This window comes from Salmo salar, chromosome 18, assembly GCF_965601325.2.
Source record: "Salmo salar chromosome 18, fSalSal1, whole genome shotgun sequence".
NCBI classification, from domain to species: domain Eukaryota; kingdom Metazoa; phylum Chordata; class Actinopteri; order Salmoniformes; family Salmonidae; genus Salmo; species Salmo salar.
The window spans coordinates 5030368-5058188 of record NC_138308.1 but is presented as its reverse complement, the minus strand read 5'-3'; the positions used below and the strand labels follow the sequence as shown (position 1 = coordinate 5058188).

General features: G+C 42.1%; 1 protein-coding gene across 6 annotated transcripts in view; it reads left to right on the top strand.

Annotated features, from left to right (window-relative positions):
- The first annotated feature begins 338 nt into the window (after positions 1 to 338).
- The window catches only part of LOC106576882 (serum response factor), a 46864-nt gene continuing 19381 nt past the window's right edge, over positions 339 to 27821 (top strand). The window contains exons 1-2 of one of the 6 annotated variants that reach the window (XM_014154396.3): positions 339 to 1755; positions 19873 to 20139. In XM_014154396.3, coding sequence (XP_014009871.1) covers positions 1126 to 1755; positions 19873 to 20139 — 897 coding nt within the window. In that variant the 5' untranslated portion in view covers positions 339 to 1125. The remainder of the gene's footprint in view (positions 1756 to 19872; positions 20140 to 27821) is intronic. The other 5 variants (XM_014154393.3, XM_014154397.3, XM_014154395.3 and 2 more) reach the window with 5 other exon arrangements.

Below are 27821 nucleotides of genomic sequence, written 5' to 3'. Positions count from 1 at the left end.
TTCCCGGAAGTTTTGCGAGGTTACGCCTCTGGGTCTAAAAACTCTGTGAAATAGTAGAGCGCGTTGTGTGTTGCGCTCTAAAGGGTCCGTGCGGAAACACTGCTAAGGTAACGCAACAACTAATGGTTGCGTGACACGTCATCGACAGTGCCGATTAACAATAACATATGTGATTAAATATTTATTTTTTAAACATATAACGTGGTTAGCTGATACCTAAAATACCTCTCCAGGCATTGTAAGATCTGTCATGCGTCAACAACGTCTATTGGTGCTTTCAAGACAACTGGGAACTAGGGGGAAAAAACGACATAAGTGATCTTTGGAGCTCTAGAAATGTTCCCGAGTTTCTAACTGGGAATTTCGAGTTGGATGACAGTTCAAAACTATTTTCCCATTCGGAGTTCGTTTTTTTGCGCACTGTAGTCGGAAATGTCTGAGTTCTGAGTTGAACGCTACATACGCATCGGAAGAAGACCAAAATCTCCTTGCCTGTGTGCAGCGACCATTTAGGTATTTATTCTAATGAACATGCCATATTGACCAATGGTAGCTCAACCTAGATCCCAATCGGCCAATCCGTAGACGACGCTGTGACTCACCAAATAAGGAGATACAACTCCATAAAAGGAAACATTGTATCTCTTTATAAGGAGGAAAGTAGATCTTAGGTTGTAGTCCGCTCTCGAATACGTTATTTCAAAAATACATCAGTTTTGTGTGAAAATGCACGACTGCAAAACTGATATTCAATGAAATATCTGCAGCCTTTGTGAATTGAAGGCGGATACCGACGACATTTTACGCGATTATGGTGTGAACTACATGACATGGCGGAGTAATAACGAATGATCTCTTCGATTTTCCCTTTTTTTTGAGAAAGTGCTCTGAGTTTTGGAAATAGAGGTTGGGTGAAACTGAACCTGGCTGAAAGGTCTCAGGGGCAGCATCACTTTTGAAAGTTTGCTTTAGTGGTTTCAAACAGATGAACATTTTGCAATGTCCGCAATTTCGTTGTTTGTTTACCTTTTTGGTGGTTGGGTTGTATGAACTGTGCTGTAATTTTTACTGACCCGCGCTACAGCAGTCGGCTGACGATTTCAGGGACCGGGTCCTCTAACTAGAATGCTACCAAGCCAGGCTGGATCAGCACAACCTGGAAACGGGTCAGCGTCTTTCAGGGCTAACACACGTCACGGTTCTGGGGTAATTGGGATTGGGATTCGCCCTGTGTTGGTCAGAGCAAGGCAATCGAAAACTCGGGTCAGCGACAGCATCAGTGCGGTTGGGATGTTGGGGGGCAACGGTCCAGGAGTGGGTGCAAGAGGTGGGGCGAGACCAGGGAACGGGACGGGACCGACGATTCCACTGACCGCTGCTCAGGGAGGCATCGGTCTGAACATGGGAATTGGGGTTCGCGGAGGCAGCCGGTATGACCCGGACAAAGAGTGTGCGCCAATGGGGTGCAGTGGGTCGGACGCTGATTCGGACTCGGGGGATGATGACGATCCGATGGTTTCAATCGGGGACAACAGAAGAAGTGTAAAGCGGGAGAGACTGGAGATGGAGGCTGCGGTGACAGGGCAGGAGGCCGGGATACCACCGGGGGGTTATGGTGTGGTCCCCCAAGGTGTTGCTGGCGCAAAGCCAGGGAAGAAGACACGTGGGCGGGTGAAGATAAAAATGGAATTCATCGACAACAAGTTGAGGCGATACACAACTTTTAGCAAGAGGAAGACTGGTATAATGAAGAAGGTGAGTGATCACAGTGACACTCAGGTGTGATGAGACACTCTGTAGGGTCCACTCCAAAGTGTCACTTGGTCATACAAGATGTTTTATTGATTGATGTGTGTGTGGGGCACGTATAGACTACACTGACAGATAATGTAAGCATTAGGTACATGTCTGAACTTTCTTGTACAATAACCTTCCCTTGTGTCACTGACCTATGCTTTTTAACCAGTGGAAGGCCCATTCAACCCAAAATCACACACACAATTTGTCATAACCTGATGTAATAAGACTCCCAGACATAATGTGTAAATAACCAAGTGGGACATGTCATCTCTGCCCTGGCCCTGAGTGACTGTAGGCCACAACAGTCATGACTGGCTCTGTCCTTTAAATAGACAAGAGCAACTGACATTACGATTCCTGACCATGACCCTCTACATACACACCTCCGTGTCCGGTAGGCCTAGTGCAGTAACACACTTGCAATCTAAATGTAGAAATATTATAGTTTTTAGCAAACTATTTTCAATTTATATTAATTGAATCATATTTTCAAAGAGCAGTTTGTGCTCAGTACATTGAATGTTTCTCATTCAATGTTTAAAGTAACTATAGTGTAGAAGAAAAAGAAACGCACACCTATTAAGGCCAGGTGCTGGCTAGCGGAGTAGAAAACTTGAAAATAAGGGAGAGCCGCACACTAAGAGCTCAGATGCAAAAATGTAATATCCAACGTTTTGACAGCCAAGCTCATATCCTGATGAAGACAGCTTGGCTGTCGACACGTTGGATATTACATTTTTGCATCTGAGCTCTTAGAGTGTCCGGCTCTCCCTTATTTTAAAGTAACTATAGTACCTAATAGAGTAAAATAAGATGTAGGAGTACTGCGAACTAAGGTTGGTAAATTACTAAACACTCACTCACTTACTGTACACTCACTACTGCAGCCTTTGGTCAGCAGTTCAGATCACAGACCCCCTGGCCTAAAGTGTGTCAGGCAGAGCCAACAGATGACTAAGCCCCAGGGTCAGAGGTCAGTCAAAGGGCACTAGGCAGACTAAACAGGCCACTGCACCACTGTAAGGAACACATGATGCTTCCATCATGCTCTAGCTCTCTGTCATACAGTAAGTCATCAGAGGAGGTCTGAAAGTGAAAACCCCATGGCTGCATCTGAAGTTGTGGCTGTTGTAGTCAGCATGTGATGCTGTTTGGACAAAAATAAAATGATGTCATTCTTTTTGGCAAGACAGTATCAGATACAGTGCATTCAGAAAGTATTCAGACCCCTTTTTTCCATATTTTGTTACATTACAGCCGTATTCTAAAAGTGACAGAAATATTTTTTTCCCTCATCAATCTACACACAATACCCCATAATGACAAAGTGAAAAGTTTTTTACATTTTTTTTCAATTTATTTAAAATAACAAAACCTTATTTACATTAGTATTCAAACCTTTTGCTATGAGCCTTGAAATTGAGCTCGGTTCCATCCTGTTTCCATTGATCATCCTTGAGATGTTTCTACAACTTGATTGCAGTCCACCTGTGGTAGATTCAATTGATTGGACATGATTTGGAAAGGCACACACCTGTCTATATAAGGTCCCACAGTTGACAGTGCATGTCAGAGCAAAAACCAAGCCATGGTCAAAGAAATTTTCCGTAGAGCTCCGAGACAGGATTGTGTCGCACAGATCTGTGTAAGGGTACCAAAAAATGTCTGCAGCATTGAAGGTCGCCAAGAACACAGTGGCCTCCATCATTCTTAAATGGAAGAAGTTTGGAACCAACAAGACTCTTCCTATAGCTGGCCCCCTGGCCAAACTGAGCAATCGGGGGAGAAGGGCCTTGGTCACGGGGGTGATCAAGAACCCGATAGTAACTCTGACAGAGCTCTGGCGGAACATGACAGCATGGTAGCAGCACAAAACATGGTACAAACATTATTGGGCAAAGACAACAGGGCATGAAGGTAGAGACAACAATACATCAGGCGACGCAGCCACAACTGCCAGTTAGTGTCCATGATAGAGTCTTTGAATGAAGAGATAGAGATAAAACTGTCCAGTTTGATTGTCCCCCCCCCCCCACCCCCACAACTTGTTCCAATTGCTAGCTGGAGCGAAATGAAAAGTGAACTGAAAAGTGGAGTGAAGCAAGGATGTGTGTGCTTTCTATGGAGAGACCTTAAAATAGCTGTGCAGCGACGCTCCCCATCCAACCTGACAGAGCTTAAAAGGATATGCAGAGAAGAATGGGAGAAATCCCCCGGATACAGGTGTGCCAAGCTTGTAGTGTCTTACCCAAGAAGACACATGGCCGTAATCACTGCCAAAGTTGCTTCAACAAAGTACTGAGTAAAGGGTCTGAATACTTATGTAAATGTTATTTTTTATATATTTTTTTTTATACATTTGTAAAAAATTCTATGAACCTGTTTTTACTTTGTCATTATGGCGTAATGTGTGTAGATTGAGGGGGAAAAAACAGCAATTTAATCAATTTTAGAATAAGGCTGCAACGTACAGTAACAAAATGTGGAAAAAGTCAAGGGGTCTGAATAATTTCCGAATGCGTTGTAGCTACAGTGGGGGAAAAAAGTATTTGATCCCCTGCTGATTTGTACGTTTGCCCACTGATAAAGAAAGGATCAGTCTATAATTTTAATGGTAGGTTTATTTGAACAGTGAGAGACAGAATAACAACAAAAAATATCCAGAAAAACGCATGTAAAAAATGTTATAAAATGATTTGCATTTTAATGAGGGAAATAAGTATTTGACCCCCTCTCAATCAGAAAGATTTCTGGCTCCCAGGTGCACACTCTTAAAGGGAGTGCTCCTAACCGCAGCTTGTTACCTGTAAAAAAGACACCTGTCCACAGAAGCAATCAATCAATCAGATTCCAAACTCGCCACCATGGCCAAGACCAAAGAGCTCTCCAAGGATGTCAGGGACAAGATTGTAGACCTACACATGGCTGTAATGGGCTACAAGACCATCGCCAAGCAGCTTGCTGAGAAGGTGACAACAGTTGGTGCGATTATTCGCAAATGGAAGAAACACAAAAGAACTGTCATAATCCCTCGGCCTGGGGCTCCATGCAAGATCTCACCTCGTGGGGTTGCAATGATCATGAGAACGGTGAGGAATCAGCCCAGAACTACACGGGAGGATCTTGTCAATGATCTCAAGGCAGCTGGGACCATAGTCACCAAGAAAACAATTGGTAACACACTACGCCGTGAAGGACTGAAATCTTGCAGCGCCCGCAAGGTCCCCCTGCTCAAGAATACATATACATGCCCGTCTGAAGTTTGCCAATGAACATCTGAATGATTCAGAGGACAACTGCGTGAAAGAAAGTGTTGTGGTCAGATGAGACCAAAAGGGAGCTCTTTGGCATCAACTCAACTCGCAGTGTTTGGAGGAGGAGGAATGCTGCCTATGACCCCAAGAACACCATCTCCACCATCAAACATGGAGGTGGAAACATTATGCTTTGGGGGTGTTTTTCTGCTAAGGGGACAGGACAACTTCACCGCATCATTTGACGGGGCCATGTACTGTCAAATCTTGGGTGAGAACCTCCTTTCCTCAGCCAGGGCATTGAAAATGGGTCGTGGATGGGTATTCCAGCATGACAATGACCCAAAACACACGGCCAAGGCAACAAAGGAGTGGCTCAAGAAGAAGCACATTAAGTTCCTGGAGTGGCCTAGCCAGTCTCCAGACTTGAATCCCATAAATCTGTGGAGGGAGCTGAAGGTTCGAGTTGTCAAACGTCAGCCTCAACCTTAATGACTTAGAGAAGATCTGCAAAGAGGAGTGGGACAAAATCCCTCCTGAGATGTGTGCAAACCTGGTGACCAACTACAAGAAACGTCTGACCTCTGTGATTGCCAACAAGGGTTTTGCCACCAAGTACTAAGTCATGTTTTGCAGAGGGATCAAATACTTATTTCCCTCATTAAAATGCAAATCATTTTATAACATTTTTGGATTTTTTTGTTGTTATTCTGTCTCTCACTGTTCAAATAAACCTACCATTAAAATTATAGACTGATCATTTCTTTGTAAGTGGGCAAACCTACAAAATCAGCAGGGGATCAAATACTTTTCCCCCCCACTGTAGCTACATCTATGGGTTTTTATGTTTTTCTCTCGTGCGTAATGTACAGTAGCTAATATCATAAACTATATGTATTGGATAACAGCACAATCATTAGTTTTTTGGGGGGGCTTGGGATCATTAAATATCTTTAATGTAGGGCCCATAAAATGTGTTTAATGTATGGCTCAGGTAGCATCAGGCCTGAATTTTCAATCAAACCTCTAATCCAGACATAGGCCTATTTTATATGCTTTATATAATGCTTTTGAATGACACTTCTAGTTTTGGTGGGAAATACCGGGTTAACCAGGAGAAAAGTGATTTACTCTTGGAATGGAACATTTAGTGAAATAGCCGGAAAATAGTCAACCCTATCTGTGCCCCACCTTGGCCATCCCAATCAAAATGTTCTGGACAAGTCACTGATTCAGTGGATTCATAATCCGTCATCAGTTATACTACTACCATGAGGGCTCTAGTATCCAAGCATGCACATGGAATGTAGGCTACTCACTATTCTCTGTACCATCGTATCCAAGATCACTCATTATGTTTCAATTCAGACATTACCGTATGTCTGAAGCAGATCAGCGCTTTGTCGAGCCAAGAGGCATCTGTTATCTCTCTCACAAAAGATAAGTTGGAGAACTGCTGCAATGCAGACAAACAGTCTTTTTGGATTGTTTCACCAAACGAATTGTGATGCCACTGCATTGTTTGATATTTGTAAAAAGGTTGAGTTCTGACTGATGAGCAAGTCCCTGCTTTGGTTGTGCTTGCTTCCCTTTGGCATCCTCCTTTGTTGTCGTGGAAACTGAGGTTTCTGTATTGTACAGTGGGCTGCATGATTATTCTGTGGCTTGAGTCGGGTTATGACAAAGTATGACAGGATTTACAGTGCCTTCAGAAATTATTCATACCCTTTGACTTCTTCCACGTTTTGTTGTTAGAGCCTGAATTCAAAATGGTTTCAAATTATTTTTCTCTTACACATCTACACACAATACCCCATAATGACAGAGTGAAAACATGTATTTAGAAAGTGTTGCACATTTTATGGAAATTGAAGTACAGAACTGTCTAATTTACATAAGTATTCACAGTCCTGAGTCAATACTTTGTAGAAGCACTTTTAGTGGCAATTACAGCTTTGAGTCATCTTGGGTATGTCTATATCAGCTTTGCACATCCTGGATTTGGGGATTTTCTCCCATTCTTCCTTGCCGATTTTCTCACCATCTGTTAAGTTTAGATGGGGAGTGGCAGTGAAGAGCAATCTTTAAGTCTTTCCACAGATTTAATCGGATTCAAGTCTGGGCTTTGGCTGTGCCACTCAAGGATTTTCACATTCTTGTTCCGAAACCATTCCAGTGTTGCTTTGGCTGTGTGCTTGGGGTCATTGTCCTGTTGAGATATAAATCTTCGCCCCAGTCTAAGGTTGTTTGCATTCTGAAGCAGGTTCTCATCAAGAATTTGCCTGTATTTGGTTCCATTCATTGTTCCCTCCATCCTTACCAGTCTCCCAGTCCCTGCCGCTCATAAGCATCCCCATAGCATGATGCTGCCACCACCAAGGTAGGGATGGTGTTAGACGGGTGATGAGCTGTGCCTGGTTTTCTCCAGACATAGCGCTTTGCATTCAGGCCAAATAGTAACATTTGTGTCACAGATCACAGAATATTTTGCCTTATGATCAGTCTTTCACGTGCCTTTTTAGCAAACTCCAAGTGTTTTGTCGTGCCTTTTTCTTAGGAGCGGCTTCCGTCTGGCCACTCTCTCATAAAGCCCAGATTGGTGAAGTACATGAGAGAATGGCGTCGGAGGAGATGGCTGACGTTTTACCGGCTCCTAACCAATTGCGCTATTTTGTGTTTTTTTTCCCCCACGATGTTTGTAACTTATTTGGTACATAATGTTTCTGCCACCATCTCTTATGACCAAAAAGAGCTTCTGGATATCAGAACAGCGGTTACTCACCTCAAACTGGAAGAATATTTTTTTAATGTGTTGGACGCAAAGGATTTACTCCAGATACGGACAGGCCCAAATCCCCATTATTCACATGAAGAAAAGATACTGATACAGGGGACGCAGGTCCGGGTGCCCTTTTTAGAATTCGCCGGCAAGTGGATAACCCACCTCTACCATCCGTCCTATTGGCAATTGTGCAATCATTGGAGAATAAACTGGATGAACTCCATTCAAGACTATCCTACCAACAGGACATTAATTGTAATATCTTATGTTTCACCGAGTCGTGGCTGAACTACGACATGGATTATATACAGTTGGCTGTTTTTTCTGTGCCTTGGCAAGACCGAACAGCTGTTTCCTGTAAGACAAGGGGTGGCGGTCTGTGTCTTTTTGTAAATAACAGTTGGTGTACGAAATCTAATATATTAAGGAAGTCTTGCCTGAGGTACAGTATCTCATGATAAGCTGTAGACCACACCATTTACCAAGAGAGTTGCTCTATATTTTTCGTAGCTGTCTATTTACCACCACAAACCGATGCTGGCACTGAGACCGCACTCAATGAGCTGTATAAGCCATAAGCAAACAAGAAAATGCTCACCCGGAGGCGACACTCCTAGTGGCTAGGGAATTTAATGCAGGGAAACTTAAATCCGTTTTACCTAATTTCTACCAGCATGTTACATGTGCAATCAGAGGGAACAAAAATTCTAGACCACCTTTACAACACACAGAGACTCATACAAAGCTCTCTCTCGCCCTCCATTTGGCAAATCTGATTCCTGCTTACAAGCAAAAACTAAAGCAGGAAGTACCAGTGACTCGCTCAATACGGAAGTGGTCAGATGAAGCAGATGCTAAGCCACAGGACAGTTTTGCTAGCACAGACTGGAATACAGTGCATTTGGAAAGTATTTAGACCCATTAACTTTTTCCTCAGCCTTATTTTAAAATGTATTATTTTTCCCCCTCAGCAATCTACACACAGTACCCCATAATGACAGCAAAAAACTGAAATATGACATTTACAAAAGTATTCAGAACCTTTACTTAGTACTTTGTTGAAGCACCTTTGGCAGCGATTACAGCCTCAAGTCTTCTTGGGTATGACACTACAAGTTTGGCACACCTGTATTTGGGGACTTCCCCCATTCTTCTCTGCAGATCTTCTCAAGCTCTGTCAGATTGGATGGGGAGCGTCGCTGCACAGCTATTTTCAGGTCTCTCCAGAGATATTCGATTGTGTTAAAGTCCGAGCTCTGGCTGGGCCACGCAAGGACATTCAGAGACTTGTCCCGAAGCCACTCCTGCGTTGTCTTGGCTGTGTGATTAGGGTCGTTGTCTTGTTGGAAGGTGAACCTTCGCCCCCAGTCTGAGAACCTGCTCCAGAGCGCTCAGGTATTAATCAAGGAGCTCTCTGTACTTTTCTCTGTTCATCTTTCCCTCAACCCTCACTAGTCTCCCAGTCCCTGTCGCTGAAAAACATTCCCACTTAATGATGCTGCCACCACCATGCTTCACCGTAGCGATGGTGCCACGTTTCCTCCATACGTGGCACTTGGCATTCAGGCCAAAGAGTTCAATCTTGGTTTAATCAGACCGGAGAATCTGGTTTCTCATGGTCTGAGTCATTGTAGGTTGCTTTTGACAAACTCCAAGTGGGCTGTAATGTGCCTTTTTACTGAAGAGTGGCTTCCATCTGACCACTCTACCATAAAGGTGTGATTGGTCCAGTGCTGCAGAGATGGTTGTCCATCTGGAAAGTTCTCCCATCTCCACAGAGGAGCTCTGTCAGAGTGACCATCGGGTTCTTGGTCACCTCCCTGACCAATGTCCCTCTCCCCCGATTTCTCAGTTTGGCTGGGCGGCCAGCTCTAGGAAGAGTCTTAGTAGTTCCAAACTTCTTCCATTTAAGAATGATGATGGAGGCCACTGTGTTCTTGGGGACCTTCAATGCTTCAGAAATGTTTTGTTACCCTTCCACAGGTCTGTGCCTTGACATAATCCTGTCTCGGTGCTCCACAGACAATTCCTTAGACCTCATGGCTTGGTTTTTGATCTGACATGCACTGTCAACTATGGGACCTTTATGTAGACAAGTGTGTGCCTTTCCAAATCAGGTACAAACAATTGGATTTACCACAGGTGGACTCCAAGTTGTAGAAACATCTCAAGGATGATCAATTGAAACGAGATGCACCTGAGCTCAATTTCGAGTCTCATAGCAAAGGGTTTGAGTACTTATGTAAATAAGGTATTTCAATTTATTTGTTTTAATACATGTGCTAACATTTCTAAAAAACTGTTTTCTCTTTGTCATTATGGAGTGTTGTGTGTAGATTGATGATTAAAAACATATATATTTAATCAATTTTAGAATTAGGTTGTAAAGTAATAAAATGTGGAAAAAGAGAAGGGGCCTGAATACTTTCCGAATGCACTGTATGTTCCGGGACTCCTCCGATTGCATTCAGGAGTATACCACATCAGTCACCAGCTTCATCAATAAGTGCATCGATGGTGTTGTCCCAACAGTGACTGTACGTACAGTTGAAGTCGGAAGTTTACAATTACATTAACTCAGTTTTTCACAATTCTTGACATTTAATCCTAATAAATATTCCCTGTCTTAAGTCAGTTAGGATCACCAGTTTATTTTAAGAATGTGAAATGTCAGAATAATAGTAGAGTAATTTATTTCATCTTTTATTTCTTTCATTACATTCCCAGTGGGTCAGAAGTTTACATACACTCAATTAGTATTTGATAGCATTGCCTTTAAATTGTTTAACATGGGTCAAATGTTTCGGGTAGCCTTCCACAAGCTTGCCACAATAAGTTGGGTGAATTTTGACCCATTCCTCCTGACAGAGCTAGTGTAACTGAGTCAGGTTTGTTGTTCTCTTTGCTCACGCACGCTTTTTCAGTTATGCTCACAAATGTTCTATGGGATTGAGGTCAGGGCTTTGTGATGCCACTCCAATACCTTGACTTTGTTGTCCTTAAACCGTTTTTCCACAAGTTTGGAAGTAAGCTTGGGGTCATTGTCCATTTGGAAGACCCATTTGCGATGAAGTTTTAACTTCCTGACTGATGTCTTGAGATGTTGCTTCAATATATCCACATAATTGTCGTTCCCCATGATGCCATCCATTTTGTGAAGTGCACCAGTCCCTCCTGCAGCAAAGCACCCCACAACATGATGCTGCCACCCCCGTGCTTCACTGTTGGGATGGTGTTCTTTGGCTTGCAAGCCTCCCCCTTTTTCCTCCAAACATAACGATGGTCATTATGGCCAAACGGTTGTATTTCTGTTTAATCAGACCAGAGGACATTTCTCCAAAAAGTACGATCTTTGTCCCCATGTGCAGTTGTAAACCGCAGTTTGGCTTTTTTATGCCGGTTTTGGAGCAGAGGCTTCTTTCTTGCTGAGCGGCCTTTCAGGTTATGTCAATATAGGACTCGTTTTACTGTGGATATAGATACTTTTGTACCTGTTTCCTCCAGCATCTTCACAAGGTCCTTTGCTGTTGTTCTGGGATTGATTTGTACTTTTCACACCAAGGTACGTTCATCTCTAGGAGAAAGAACGCGTCTCCTTCCTGAGCGGTATGACTGCTGCGTGGTCTCATGGTAACAAGAAATTTGTGGAGCGGTTGAAAAACGAGTTTTAATGACTCCAACCTAAGTGTATGTTAACTTCCGACTTCAACTGTACATACCCCAACCAGAAGCCATGGATTGCAGGCAACATCCACACTGGGCAAAAGGGTAGAGCTGCCTCTTTCAATGAGCAGGACTCTAACCTGGACACTTTTGATAAATCCCGCTATGCCCTCAGACAAACCATCAAATAGGCAAAGCCTTAATACAGGACTAAGATTGAATCATACTACATCGGCTCCGACGCTCGTTAAATGTGGCAGGGCAATCAAACTATTACGGACTACAAAGGGAAGCCTAGCCGTGAGCTGCCCAGTGACACAAGCCTACCAGACGAGTTAAACGACTTCTATGCACGCTTCAAGGCAAGCAACACTGAAGCATCCATGAGAGCACCAGCTGTTATGGATGACTGTGTTCACGCTCGCCGTAGCCAATGTGAGTAAGACCTATAAACCGGTCAACATGCACAAGGCCGCGGGGCCAGACTGATTAACAGGACGTGTACTCTGAGCATGTGCTGACCAACTGGCAAGTGTCTTCACTGACATTTTCAACCTGTCCCTGGTCGAGTCTGTAATACCTACGTTTCAAGCAGACCACCATAGTGTCTGTACCCAAGAACTCCAAGGTTACCAGCCTAAATGGCTACCGACCCGTAGCACTCACGCCTGTAGCCATGATGTGCTTTGAAAGGCTGGTCATTGGTCACAATAATGCTACACTCCATCACTCTCCTTCTTGGTCAAATAGCCCTTACACAGCCTGGAGGTGTGTTTTGGGTCATTGTCTTGTTGAAAAACAAATGATAGTCCCACTAAGCTCAAACCAGATGGAATGGCGTATCGCTGCAGAGTGTTGTGGTAGCCATGCTGGTTAAGTGTGCCTTGAAATCTAAATAAATCAATGACACTGTCACCAGCAAAGCACCCCCACACCTCCTCCATGCTTCATGGTGGGAACAACACGTGCAGAGATAATCCGTTCACCTACTTTGAGTCTCACGAAGAAACGGCTGTTGGAACCAAAAATCTAAAATTTGGACTCATCAGACCAAAGGACAGATTTCCACTGGTCTAATGTCCATTGCTCATGTTTCTTGGCCCAAACAAGTCTCTTGTAATTATTGGTGTCCTTTAGTAGTAGTTTCTTTGCAGCAATTTGACCATGAAGACCTGATTCACGCAGTCTCCTCTGAACAGTTGATGTTGAGATGTGTCTGTTACTTGAACTGTGAAGCATTTATTTGGGCTGCAATTTCTGAGGCTGGTAACGCTAATGAACTTATCCTCTGCAGCAGAGGTAACTCTGGGTCTTCCTTTCCTGTGGCGGTCCTCGAGAGCTAATTTCATCATAGCGCTTGATGGTTTTTGCAACTGAACTTGAAGAAACTTTAACCTGTTAGGGCTAGGGGGCAGTATTGACACGGCCGGATAAAAAACGTACCCGATTTAATCTGGTTACTACTCCTGCCCAGTAACTAGAATATGCATATAATTATTGGCTTTGGATAGAAAACACCCTAAAGTTTCTAAAACTGTTTGAATGGTGTCTATGAGTATAACAGAACTCATATGGCAGGCCAAAACCTGAGAAGATTCCATGCAGGAAGTGGCCTGTCTGACAAGTTGTGTTTCATCTTGGCTCTTTTTATTGAAGACTGAGGATCTTTGCTATAACGTGACACTTCCTACGGCTCCCATAGGCCCTCAGAGCCCGGGAAAAAGCTGAACGATATCGAAGCAGCCTCTGGCTGAAACACTTTATCGCGTTTGGCAAGTGGCCGATCAGAGTACTATGGGCTTAGGCGCGTGCCCGAGTCGACCCCATGCTTTATTTTCTTTCGTCTGTTTACCTAAACGCGGATTCCCGGTCGGAATATTATCGCTTTTTTTATGAGAAAAATGTCATAAAAATTTATTTTAAACAGCGGTTGACATGCTTCGAAGTACGGTAATGGAATATTTAGAATTTTTTTTGTCAAGAATTGCGCCATGCTTGTCACCCTTATTTACCCTTTCGGATAGTGTCTTGAACGCACGAACAAAACGCCGCTATTTGGATATAACTATGGATTATTTCGAACCAAACCAACATTTGTTATTGAAGTAGAAGTCCTGGGAGTGCATTCTGACGAAGACAGCAAAGGTAATAACATTTTTCTTATAGTAAATCTGACTTTGGTGAGTGCTAAACTTGCTGGGTGTCTAAATAGCTAGCCCTGTGATGCCGGGCTATCTACTGAGAATATTGCAAAATGTGCTTTCACCGAAAAGCTATTTTAAAATCGGACATATCGAGTGCATAGAGGAGTTCTGTATCTATAATTCTTAAAATAATTGTTATGCTTTTTGTGAACGTTTATCGTGAGTAATTTAGTAAATTCACCGGCAGTGTTCGGTGGGAATGCTAGTCACATGCTAGTCACATGCTAATGTAAAAAGCTGGTTTTTGATATAAATATGAACTTGATTGAACAAAACATGCATGTATTGTATAACATAATGTCCTAGGGTTGTCATCTGATGAAGATCATCAAAGGTTAGTGCTACATTTAGCTGTGGTTTGGGTTTATGTGACATTATATGCTAGCTTGAAAAATGGGTGTCTGATTATTTCTGGCTGGGTACTCTGCTGACATAATCTAATGTTTTGCTTTCGTTGTAAAGCCTTTTTGAAATCGGACAGTGTGGTTAGATTAACGAGAGTCTTGTCTTTAAAATGGTGTAAAATAGTCATATGTTTGAAAAATTGAAGTTTTTGCATTTTTGAGGAATTTGAATAACGCGCCACGGGATTACACTGGCTGTTGAGTAGGTGGGACGCAAGCGTCCCACCTAGCCAATAGAGGTTAAAAGTTCTTGACATTTTCTGCATTGACGGACCTTCATGTCTTAAAGTAATGGACTGTCGTTTCTCTTTGCTTATTTGGGCTGTTCTTGCCATAATATGGACTTGGTCTTTTACCAAATAGGGCTATCTTCTGTATACCACCCCTACCTTGTCACAACACAACTGATTGGCTCAAACGCATTAAGAATTAAAAGAATTCCACACATACATTTTAACAAGGCACACCTGTTAATTGAAATGCATTCTAGGTGACTGCTTCATGAAGCTGGTTGAGAAAATGCCAAAAGTGTGCAAAGCCGTCATCAAGGCAAAGTGTGGCTACTTTGAAGAATCTCAAATATAAAATATATTTTTGGGGTTTCTGCATGATTTCGTATGTGTTATTTCTTAGTTTTGATGTCTTCTCTATTATTTTACAATGTGGAAAATAGTAAGGTGTGTCAACTTTTGACTGGTACTTCACATTACCTCAATGACCTCGACTAACTTGTGCCCCCGCACATTGCCTCAATACTGGTACCCCCTGTATATAGCCTCGTTATTGATATTTTGTTGCTCTTTTATTTGTTACTTTTAGTTTTTATTTTGTAAGTATTTTTTCCTAACTGCATTGTTGGTTAATTAAGGGCTTGTAAGTAAGCGTTTCATGGTAAGGTCTACACCTGTTCTATTCGGCGCATGTGACTAATACAATTTGATTTGCTGTAGAGACTGTTGACCTTCTGGCAGTTTCTCCCATCTCAGCCAAGGAACTGTCAGTGGTCATTGGGTTCTTGGTCACCTCCCTGACCAAGGTCCTCCTTGCCCGGTTTCCCAGTTTGGTCAGACGGCCAGCTGTAGGCATAGTCTGCTTAGTTCCAAATGTTTTTGAATTTCCCAATGATGGATACCACTGTGCTCTTGGAAACTTTCAACTCTCTAGAAATTGTTTCATACCCTTCCCCAGATATACAGTACCAGTCAGAAGTTTGGACACAGCTACTCATTGCAGGGTTTTTCTTTATTTTTATGATTTTCTATATTGTAGAATAATAGTGAAGACATCAAAACTATGAGTTACCAGCCTTAGGAATTGCAGCCAAAATAAATGCTACCACAGCATTCTGCATCGATACGCCATCCAATCTGGTTTGGGCTATCATTTGTTTTTCAACAGAACAATGACCCAACACACCTCCAGGCTGTGTAAGGGCTATTTGACCAAGAAGGAGAGGGATGGAGTGCTGCATCAGATGACCTGGCCTCCACAATCACCCGACCTCAACCAAATTGAGATGGTTTGGGATGAGTCGGACCGCAGAGTGAATGAAAAGCAGCCAACAAAGTGCTCAGCATATGAGGGACTCCTTCAAGACTGTTGGAAAAGCATTCCAGGTGAAGCTAGTTCAGAGAATGCCAAGAGTGTGCAAAGATGTGGATACTTTGAAGAATATAAAATATATTTGGATTTGTTTAACACTTTTTTGGTTACTACCATATGTGTAATTTCATAGTTTTGTAGTCTTCACTATTATTCTATAAGGTAGAAAATAGTAAAAATAAAGAAACCCTTGGATGAGTAGGTGTGTCCAAATGTTTGACTGGTACTGTATGCCTCATCACAATCTGTGAGATATACGGACAGCTTCTTGGACTTCATGGTATAGTTTCTGCTCTGACATGCACTTTCAACTGTGCGGCCTTATACAGACACGTGTGTTTCTTCCTAAATCATGTCCAAACAGTTGAATTGGTTACAGGTGGACTCCCAAGTTATAGTAACATCTCAAGGAGGATAAAAGGAAATTGGATGCCCCTGAGCTCAATTTTGTGTGTCCTAGCAAAGGGGTGCGAGTACTTATGTCAACTAGGTATTTCATTTTCAATACATTTTCACACATTTTTAAAAACAGGTTTTCACTTTGTCATTATGGGGTATTGTGTGTAGATGGATTAGAAAAACAGATATTTAATACTTTTTGAATTCAGGGTGTAACACAACAAAATATGGAATAATTCTAGGGGTATGAATACTTTCTGAAGGCACTGTAGCAGGCAGGTTTCAGATCTCTTTGAGGGTGCAGGCCAGGGCCGTGTGATACGATTGCAATTGATGGCCTGCTTGATCCGTAATCTGACTGGTTCTGAAAAGGATATGCAGGTTCATTCAAATGGACTGTCAAGCCTGCACACGCTCTAGCAAGTTGAGTTCTTCATGTCCAGGATTTCACTACTGCCCCTGAGGTTTAATCAATAGATGCACACTGTTTTCATACAGTAGATAGATCTGTATGACTGTTAGGATGTGTGAGCTATGCATTGCTCTGTTTTTGAAGCAGCCCATGTGTAGTCTTCAATGGGTACACATGCCCCATAGCTTTACATGTAAGGCCAGAAAGGGAGCTTACATGAATACCTTGGCAGTGTGGATTGCCTCTTCCATCAGGTGTCTGCTCTCTAGGCTGTCCTGGGGCATGCTGTTGGGTCTCTCACTTACTTACAGACAGACAGCATACACAATATGCACATACACATAGGGTACTGTATACATCTGTGTGTGTGCAACCTCGTTCCCAGACACACAGCCAGAATAATCACACACTGACTACAAGGGTCAGGGATTGCAACAGCCAGGAAACCTAAAGCAAACAAGCTAGTGAAAGGATACAAATAGGAATGAACAAACTTCTCCTCTCTCATTTTCAAAATGATGTAGTTATCAAGCTGTGCATTTGGGTATTGACCAAGCCACCCTGACGCAGGATGACACACACATACTGTAGACGTGGGATGGCTGAGAGAAGCTTGCCACACAGTTCTTTGTACATGAAGACATCTATGTCATTGAGATGATTTACATGTTTAAATGTTACTGAGAGCTGCATGCTTGCTCCATTTCTAAGAATGCTTCTGCAGACGCCACTGAAGCAACTACAGGTCTCATCTTCTCTGCTCTTCAGAGCATGAAAACATCTCCAGAGGCTTGCTATCTATGCTTTTATTCGTTCATTTGACACCACAGCTCTAGAGGTGAAGCCTGCACCGCTGGACTGGCAAGTGTGATGGACACAGTGTTGGAAGTTGCTCATACCCATCTCTGCCCCTCTACCTTTCATATGGGGTTGCATTTCACTACAGCCAAAATATCATTAGATAAGTAGCTTCAGCATTGTCCAATTGCTACATTAACTGAATGGAGTACATTATATCTACAAATGAGATGATTGAGGCCAATAATGAACAAATTAATGCATTGCCACACTTCCAAACCTTGTGACATCTGAAAGTTCCTTGAAAGAGAAATTAACTTAAAGAAGCTGTGATACGTTTAGTTCTGTTTCGACTGAGATTGCTCATGCACTAACAGCACTATAGTTTAATAACAGTATATAGACCCTATGATTTCGCATAGGCTATTTGATGTAGGTCTAAGCAAGGAAGTGATTGTTGGTTGTGTTTGACAGCCATCCTCTAGTCTTCCTTACTCTGCATGTCTGCCAGAATGATGCCCGGCGGCTAGCAATGAAATCATTCATCAGCCAATGTTTAAATTGTATTCACTAAGGTAATGGTAGTGTCTACTCTCCATCTCCCTCCTTTTCTCCCTCCCTGTCCGCCAGAAGCATCCTGGACATTACCGATGACTGACGTAAATCAAAATGCTCTCTCAGTGAGTGCACAAGGTTCACTCCAAGTGCAACAATAAATGTGTGTGAGAATAGCGCATGGTGTGGGTTTTAATTTCTGATGCAAGATCTTTGCATTATTTGTGGGTCACTACACTACTGAAGGTGTGTTTGTGAGGTCTGGTGTAATGAATGACAAGGTGGGAGAGCTCATGTTTCACAGCCACCTCTGCCTGTGAGAGGAGCCATTGCTCTTCTCCTCCATTAAGACCTACATGGTTATTACCTCTACCTCAACCACTTCCCTTTCTCTTTCTTACAACCAAGACCCCCTGTCGCAAGGAACGAAATCGGTATCACTATATCACCGACACTATTCTTGGAGGCTTATCTCATGTTATTTTAGCCTCATTTATGCTATACGTCAGAGTTCACCACAGAGGTATTTTTAGACTTGGAGTGTGTTTCTTGGCTTGTTGGCTGCAGTTTTAACCCGTTATCTGTAGGTAGCGCCATCTGGAACTCAGTTTTTTCCTATTCCTATTTGAGTCTGTGCAATGCACATAATAGTGTTGGTAAGAAAGTAATTTATCGTAAAACGTCTATTTAATAGCCTGGATGTTTATTTGCTTAAATCCCTGAACACAACAGGTGCTTATTAGAGATGGGCTTCCAGCATTTTAATTGATACATTTAATCTTCACAGAATAATGATTTGCTTCTTTGACTGTGCATTTTCGGCAGTTCTTGCTGAGGGTGGTAAGCTTTATTTAAAAAAAAAAAATAATCTGTACTCCCGAAGTGGTTGACTGTTTTTGTGCTTGCCAGTTAGCTAGCAGTTCTCAGCTGTTAGCAGACAATGGCTAGTAGTTTGTTACTCGTGATAAAAATTGATGATATTTTGAGTCATTACTGAATTATTTAATGTAAGAAATCAAAAATTAAACCTTGTAAACAATTCATGGTAACCTCAAACAATTAATTTAGACTGGCTGTTTTGATTTGCTTAAATGTGTGCCTTTGCCCGGCTATTAAAAGGGACAGGCGGCTATTTGAGACTTTAAGTTTAATTGAAGTTTTACGGTACTCTTGATTTGATTTGTTTTAAAAAGTCTGTTTTATACTGAACAAAAATATATAAATGCAACAATTTCAAAGATTTTTGTAAGTTACAGTTCATATAAGGAAATCAGTCAATTGAAATAAATTAATTAGGCCCTAAGCTATGGATTTCACATACCTGGGCAGGGGTGCAGCCATTGGGGAGCCAGGCCCAGCCAATCATGATTAGTTTTTCCCCACAAATGGGCATTATTACAGATGGAAATACTCCTCAGCACCCCCACCCCAAACCCCCCTCAGACGATCCCGCAGGTGAAGAAGCCGAATGTGGAGGTCCTGGGCTGGCGTGGATGTACTGCCAAATTCTCTGAAACTGTTGGAGGCAGCATATTGTAGAGAAATTAACATTACATTCTCTGGCATAGCTCTGGTGGACACTCCTGCAGTCAGCATGCCAATTGCACACTCCCTCTCAACTTGAGACATCTATGGCATTGTGTTGTGTGACAAAAATCTACTTCTTGATATGCAACACCTGTCAGGTGGATAGATTATCTTGGCAATGGAGAAATTCTCACTAATAGGGCTGTAAACAAATTTGTGGACAAAATTTGAGAGAAATAAGCTTTTTGTACATATGGAACATTTCTGGGATTTTTTTATTTCCGCTCATGAAACAAAGGACCAACCTGTACATGTTGCATTTATATATTTGTTCAGTGTAGTTAAGAATGTGGTGGAATGTCAGCTTACCTTGTTTATTTAGGCACATTCCTCCAAGACTGATGTTGATGCTCATGCTGATTCTAATGCTGATATGCATGTTGACATTGTCATCTCCCTCCCCCCATGGCAGGCCTATGAGCTTTCCACGTTGACAGGAACCCAGGTCCTGCTACTGGTGGCCAGCGAGACGGGCCATGTCTACACGTTCGCCACGCGGAAGCTCCAGCCCATGATCACCAGCGAGACGGGCAAGGCCCTCATCCAGACGTGCCTCAATTCTCCAGACTCGCCCCCCCGCAACGACCCCTCCACTGACCAGCGTATGAGCGCCACAGGCTTCGAGGAGACGGACCTTACCTACCAGGTGTCTGAGTCAGAGAGCCTTGGGGAGACCAAGGTGAGTTCTGATGCTGCTCTTCACCGTAAGGACCAGGGTTGTATTCATTAGTCACCAAACTAGTTTTGTAAACCCGACCCTAGGCAACAGCAGTGACTAGTAGGGGTGTAACGGTTCACCAAACCCACGGTTCGGTACATTTTGGTGTCACGTTTTGGTACAGGAGGAAAATTAACTACAATAACTGTTGGCATTTCATTTTGGTTTATTTAAGCTGTGAAGGGCTGTTTGAATTCAGAGGGTAGACAGTTTTTTTGTTTGAGGTGTTGGCAGCTGCATAGGGTATTCTCGTTGAGTAGTACTCTCGCTGTCTATCGCCGTTGTAATTTACTGGGAAACCAAAAATGTTCCCAAACTGTAGATTTTAAACGATGATGGCGAGTCCTCCACTACTCGCCATCGTACAGAACTAAACTCAGCAAAAAAAGAAACGTCCCTTTTTCAGGACCCTGTCTTTCAAAGATAATTCGTAAAAATCCAAATAACTTCACAGATCTTCCTTGTAAAGGGTTTAAACACTGTTTCCCATGCTTGTTCAGTGAACCATAAACAATTAATGAACATGCACATGTGGAACGGTCGTTAAGACACTAACAGCTTACAGACGGTAGGCAATTAAGGTCACAGTTATGAAAACTTAGGACACTGAAGAGGCCTTTCTACTGACTCTGAAAAACACCACAAGAAAGATGCCCAGGGTCCCTGCTCATCTGCGTGAACGTGCCTTAGGCATGTTGCAAGGAGGCATGAGGACTGCAGATGTGGCCAGGGCAATAAATTGCAATGTCCGTACTGTGAGACGTCTAACACAGCGCTACAGGGAGACAGGACGGACAGCTGATCATCCTCGCAGTGGCAGACCACATGTAACAACACCTGCACATGATTGGTCCATCCGAACATCACACCTGCGGGACAGGTACAGGATGGCAACAACAACTGCCGAGTTAAACCAGGAACGCACAATCCCTCCATCAGTACTCAGACTGTCCGCAATAGGCTGAGAGAGGCTGGACTGAGGACTTGTAGGCCTGTTGTAAGGCAGGTCCTCACCAGACATCACTGGCAACAACGTCGCCTATGGGTACAAACCTACCGTCGCTGGACCAGACAGGACTGGCAAAAAGTGCTTTTTTTCAGGGTTTTTTTCCATTCCATTTTGCTCAGATTGTCTCGATGCATACAATGCAGTGTATGCATAGCCTATAGGCCTAGTGTTTTATTTTTTTAAATATATTTCTTAGGTATTCATTCGGGTTCACATTTTGTGTTAAACCCTGAATTTTAAAATAGATTAAATTGAGATTGTGTCACTGGTCTGCACACAATACCCCATAATGTCAAAGTGGAATTATGTTTTTAGAAATGTTTACAAATGAATTTAAAATGAAAAGTTGAAATGCCTTGAGTCAGTAAGTATTCAACCTCCTTTTGAGAAATTAACTTTGTATTCAGGACATAAAGTGTTGTGTTAGATTTTCCTCAAACATAACACATCACAGAGTACCGCTCTTGATATTTTCAAGCGTGGTGGCTGCATCATGTTATGGGTATGCTTGTCAACGTAATAGAGCTAAGCACAGACAAAATCCTAGAGGAAAATCTGGTATAGGGAATGTAAATGGGCGATACAGTTCCTTTCAAAAGTATTCATCCCCCTTGGCTTTTTCCTATTTTGTTGCATTACAACCTGTAATTTAAATGGATTTTTATTTGAATTTCATGTAATAGACATACACAAAATAGTCCAAATTGGTGAAGTGAAATGTAAAAAATACAAAATTTAAAACGGAAAAGTGGTGCGTGGATATGTATTCACCCCCTTTGCTATGAAGCCCCTAAATAAGATCTGGTGCAACCAATTACCTTCAGAAATCACATAATAAGTTAAATAGATTGCACACATGTGGACTTTATTTAAGTCTCACATGATCTCAGTATATATACACCTGTTCTGAAAGGCCCCAGAGGCTGCAACACCACTAAGCAAGGGGCACCACCAAGCAAGCGGCACCATGAAGACCAAGTAGCCCCCCAAACAGGTCAGGGACAACGTTTTGGAGAAGTACAGATCAGGGTTGGATTATAAAAAAAAAAATCAAACTTTGAACATCCCACAGAGCACCATTTAAATCCATTTAAGGGGAAACATTTAAATGTCTTGGAATGGTCTAGTCAAAGCCCAGACCTCAGTCCAATTGAGAATCTGTGGTATGACTTATAGATTGCTGTACACCAGATGAACCCATCCAACTTGAAGGAGGTGGAGCAGTTTTGCCTTGAAGAATGGGCACAAATCCCAGTGGCTAGATGTGCTAAGCTTATAGAGACATACCCCAAGAGACTTGCAGCTGTAATTGCTGCAAAAGGTGACTCTACAAAGTATTAACTTTGGAGGGGTGAATAGTTATGCACGCTCAAGTTCAGTTTTTTTGTGTTATTTCTTGTTTCACAATAAAATATATTTTGTATCCCCCCCCCCAAAAAAAAATCTATTTTAATTCCAGGTTGTAAGACAACAAAATAGGAAAAATGCCAAGGGGGGTGAATACTTTTGCAAGCCACTGTACCTAGTCAGTTGTACAACTGTATGCATTCAACTGAATCAGAGCGGTGTGGGGGGCTACCTTTCTTGACATCCATGTCTTCGGTGCCCAGGGAACAGTGGGTCAACTGCCTTGCTCAGGGGCAGAACAACAGATTTTTACCTTGTCAGCTCGGGGATTCGATCCAGCAACCTTTCGGCTACTGACCCAGCGCTCTAACCACTAGTTTAGTTGGCTTTCCAACAGACACCGGGAGACAAATTCACCTTTCAGCAGGACAATAACCTAAAACATATGGCCAAATATACACTGGAGTTGCTTACCAAGATGAGATTTGAATGTTCCTAAGTGGCCTAGTTACAGTTTTGACCTAAGTCACCTTGAAAATCTATGGCAAGACTTGAAAGTGGCTGTCTAGCAATGATCAACAACCAACTTGACAGAGCTTGAAGAATTTAAATAATCATATGCAAATATTGTACAATCCATGTGTGCAAAGCTCTTAGACTTACCCAGAAACACTCACAACTGTAATCGCTGCCAAAGGTGATTGTAGCGTGTATTGACTCAGGGGTTTGAATACTGATGTAAATGAGATTTCTGTATTTCATTTTCCATAAATGTGCTAAAGTTTCTACAAACATGTTTTCACTTTGTCATTATGGGGTCGGTGGGAATTGTTTAAAAAAAATATTTAATCCCTTTTGAATTCTGACTGTAACACAACAAAATGTGGAATAAGTCAAGGGGTATGAATACTCTCTGAAGTCATTGTACGTGTACCATTACACCCCTAGTGACTAGGGTTTGGTTTCAATGATGGACTCTTTTGACAACTTCAATAAGAAAAGGTGGGTCCTCTTCAGACCGACAATTCTCCCAACAAATCACGAAGTTTGCAAGCAAATCCTGTGCAGTGGTTTTAGTAAAGGTAGTTGATGCAAACTGGCCACTTGCAGAATGTACTCATTAAAAATAACCTCTGTGATCTCCATCTTGTCTACTATTTAGTATTTTACTCAAGCGGATAAGGTAGTGACGTAGGCAGTAATGTAGTTCCTCTATGTCAAACTGACGTTCTATTACGCCGGACATGAGAAAATTGTGGGAGGCAACCCGGGTGTCTAGAGAGACCATAAGAAAACAGACAAGAGGGATTACCAGAACACCAATAAGAGATCCTCATTTTTGTTTTCCGTTGCAAAACAAAGCCAGAACAAACTGGCTTTGGAACAGAAACAGAATCACATCTGCATGTTCTGCTCATCAGTTTACCTGTACTGTAGTGCTGGCCTGTTCCCACGTGTTTACAACAACAAAAAAATAACACATCTCTAGCTTAACCTGACAGATTTTGATGGGGTGCATCAATAAAAAGATAAAGCACCAGAGCGCTACTACTAGATGCTCCATCAAATCCCCCCAGAATATTCCAGCCAAGCACAGCAGAGGAGAACTAGACTCGTTCATCAGATACACATTAAGTTATGGAAACTCAGTTTACCGGTATGCATAAACCTCTGAGTGTTTATTAAACTTGAGGCGACCTCTTTTGGCTTGTTGCTCGTGGTTTGGTTTGATTGTCTACTAAATAATCTTTAATTGGCTCAAACAGCCTGGTTAATTATCTTGTGGCTGGAAGCAGAGGTATAAAGACGGACCAAAGTAGTGGAACACGAAACCAGTCAACAGGATGGATTATAGGTTATCTTCTCTCTACCTCGCTGAACCTCGGCACAGAAAAGTCTCCAAACCCCTGCCTATAAACCTGTAGATCAAGGCAGGTCTGGGTTGTATTACGCAGAAGCATAACGCCTGTTGTGGTTGGTTGTAATATTTCAGGGGTGATTTCTCCAATAGACACAGGTCATGTCCACTGTATCAGTGAAAGAATGGTTTTTCATGATACTGTTCTGAAAAAGTAGTAGGCTTTGTAATGTGGAGAGAGATTGCAATGTTCTAAAGCCATTTTGGACAGCTTATTTATAGTTAGATGTGCTTCATTACCCCATGGAACACCTTGCTGCTGTTGCTCATACAGTCACATGCTAGCGGCCAGGATTTCCACGCTGTAGACTTTGATTTAAGTTCACTTATTTGAAGAGGAACACATCCATCCCTATGTGATAATTTCATGTTTTCACCAGCCAGTTATAGATACGTGCTGTCTACTTTGAGAATGGTGATCGACCTTTGGGTTGTTAAGTCACTCTAATGCCCACTTCATTCATTGATACAAGTGTTATTCTGCTTCCATGTACATATATGGTATGGTTTCCCTGCCTGCTCTCTTGGCTGAGGCCCCTTACATTCCTTATAAGCTGCTGCTGTCTTTGGAGTCCTGCAATTGTTTTTTTTCTCATTTTAGTGATGTGGTAGGTTGTACATTTAAGTGGGGGTGGAGGGGGTTGTAGATGGAATGAAAAGATTTGGCTGTTATCAATGATCTGTCCTCTTGGATGCCATTTTTCCTTGACTAAGGTTGGTTGGTGATGACTTTGGGTACTTGGAGGGAGGGAGGGAGAGTGAGAGACTTGAGTATGGTTTGTCATTGTAAAGTCCATGCAACTTTAATACATGTGGGGATCAACACTCGTATAGTTAGACCCCGGTAGATGGTTATTGTAGCCATGATGAACTCTTTGTTTTCAAAATTGCTGCTTTATGCTTCCCTGAAGTCTCTGGATACCATTTGTCTTGAACAGTATGTCATACATACTGTAGAAACTAGTCTAAACAATTCACCTTTTGGTCTGGTTGGTGTAGGGAGAGGGGGGAGATGAGGGGAGGGCCATGTGCAAGGCTAGGTGAAGCAGAAGAGTTGGGTCAGCAGCAGCCATGTGACATTTGGAAACCTGTAGCCTAATGATGTATGTACTACTGTACGTCAGGATTCTTTCTGACCACTCACTTTCAATAGGTCTTCTCTGCATCTCTATCACATCTGGATCCTTTAGCTTTTTTTGTATTTCTCTGTTCCCGTCTGTTAGTGGGATGAAGTAAGTTACCCAAGACACTGAGAAAACAAGACGCTGATCTAAGGCAAGTGTTGTGTTTTTCTCCATAACAGTTACAGTGCCTTCTGAAAGTATTCATACCCCTTGACTTATTCCACATTTTGTTGTTGCAGCCTGAATTCAAAATTGATTAAAGATTTTTTCTCTCCCATCTACACACAATACACCATAATGACAGTGAAACATGTTTTTTTAGAAATGTTTGCACATTTATTGAAAATGAAATAAAGGAATATCTAATTTACAATACTTTGTAGAAGCACATTTGGCGGCAATTACAGCTTTGTCATCTTGGGTATGTCTAACAGTTTTGCACATCTGGATTTTGGGATTTTCTCCCATTCTACCATGCAGATTTTCTCAAGCTATGTTAAGTTAGATAGGGAGTGGCGGTGAACAGCAATGTTCAAGTCTTTTCACAGATTTAATGGGATTTAAGTTTGGGCTTTGATTGGGTCACTCAAGGACTTTCACATTCTTATTGTGAAACCATTCCAGTGTTGCTTTGGCTCTATGCTTTGGGTCATTGTCCTGTTCTGTTGGAATGTAACTCTTCAACCCAGTCTAAGGTCGTTTGCACTCTGAACCAGGATTGCACTCTGAACTAGGATCTCATTAAGAATTTGCCTGTATTTGGCTCCTTTCCTTGTTCCCTCTATCCTTACCAATCTCCCTGTCCCTGAGAGACGAGTCAGGATTGAGGGAAAGATGAACGGAGCAAAGTACAGAGAGATCCTTGATGAAAACCTGCTCAAGACCTCAGACTGGGGCGAAGGTTCACCTTCCAACCGGACAACGACACTCGGCACACAGCCAAGACAACGCAGGAGTGGCTTCGGGACAAGTTTCTGAATGTACTTGAGAGGCCCAGCCAGAGCCCAGACTTGAACCCGATCGAACATCTCTGGAGAGACCTGAAAATAGCTGTGCAGCGACACTCCCCATCCAACCTGGCAGAGCTTGAGAGGATCTGCAGAGAAGAATGGGAGAAACTCCCCAAATACAGATGAGCCAAGCTTGTAGCGTCATACCCAAGGAGAGTTGAGGCTGTAATCGCTGCCAAAGGTGCTTCAAGAAAGTATTGAGTAAAGGGTCTGAATATTTATGTAAATGTCATATTTTTTGTATTTTGTGCTAAAATTTCTAAAAACGTGTTTTTGCTTTGTCATTATGGGGTATTGTGTGTAGATTGAGTGAATTTTTTTTATTCCATTTCAGAATAATTTAGTAAAAGTAAAGACACCTTAAAAGAAAATGACTCAAGTAAAGTAAAAGTCTAAAAGTAATTGGTTTAAAGTGTACTTAAGTATCAAAAGTATAAGTATAAATAATTTTAAATGTCTTATATTAAGCAAACCAGACGACACGATATTCTTGTTTTTTTGTTAATTTACGGTCACAGTTCAACACTCGGACATAATTTACAAATGAATAATTTGTGTTTAGTGAGTCTGCCAGATCAGAGCAGTAGGGATGACCAGGGATGCTCTCTTGATAAGTGCGTGAATTAGACAATTTTCCTGTCCTGCTAAGCATTCAAAATGTAACGAGTACTTTTGGGTGTCAGGGAAAATATAAGGAGTAAAAACTACATAATTTTCTTTAAGAATATAGTGGAATAAAAGTAAATGTTGTCAAAAACATAAATGGTGAGGTACAGATACCCCAAAAAACAACTTAAGTAGTACTTAAGTAAAAATACTTTAAAGTACTTTACACCACTGAGTTTATTGAATTGAATGGCGCCGGACAAGATGGCTGACGTTTTACGTGCTCCTAACCAACTGTTATTTTGCTAGGTTTTTTTGTGTTTTAACTTATTTTTGGACTTTATTTTGTACATAAGAGACGGTAGCAGCAACATTATGACCGAAAATAATTTCGGTAGAAGTTATTTGGTAGAAGCTTTTTCCTTTAAAGAGTCTGAGTCTGACGTGAATTATATAATGCTTTCCCGGGAACAGGCCCAAATCTCTGTAATTTGCATGAAGAGAAGACGGAGAAAAAGGGGGCAGAGGTTGAGCTGCCTTCTGGGAATTTATAGGCGAGTGAGTAAACCCCCACTGCCATCCGTTCTATTGGCCAACGTGCATTCATTAGAAAATAAAATCGATGACCT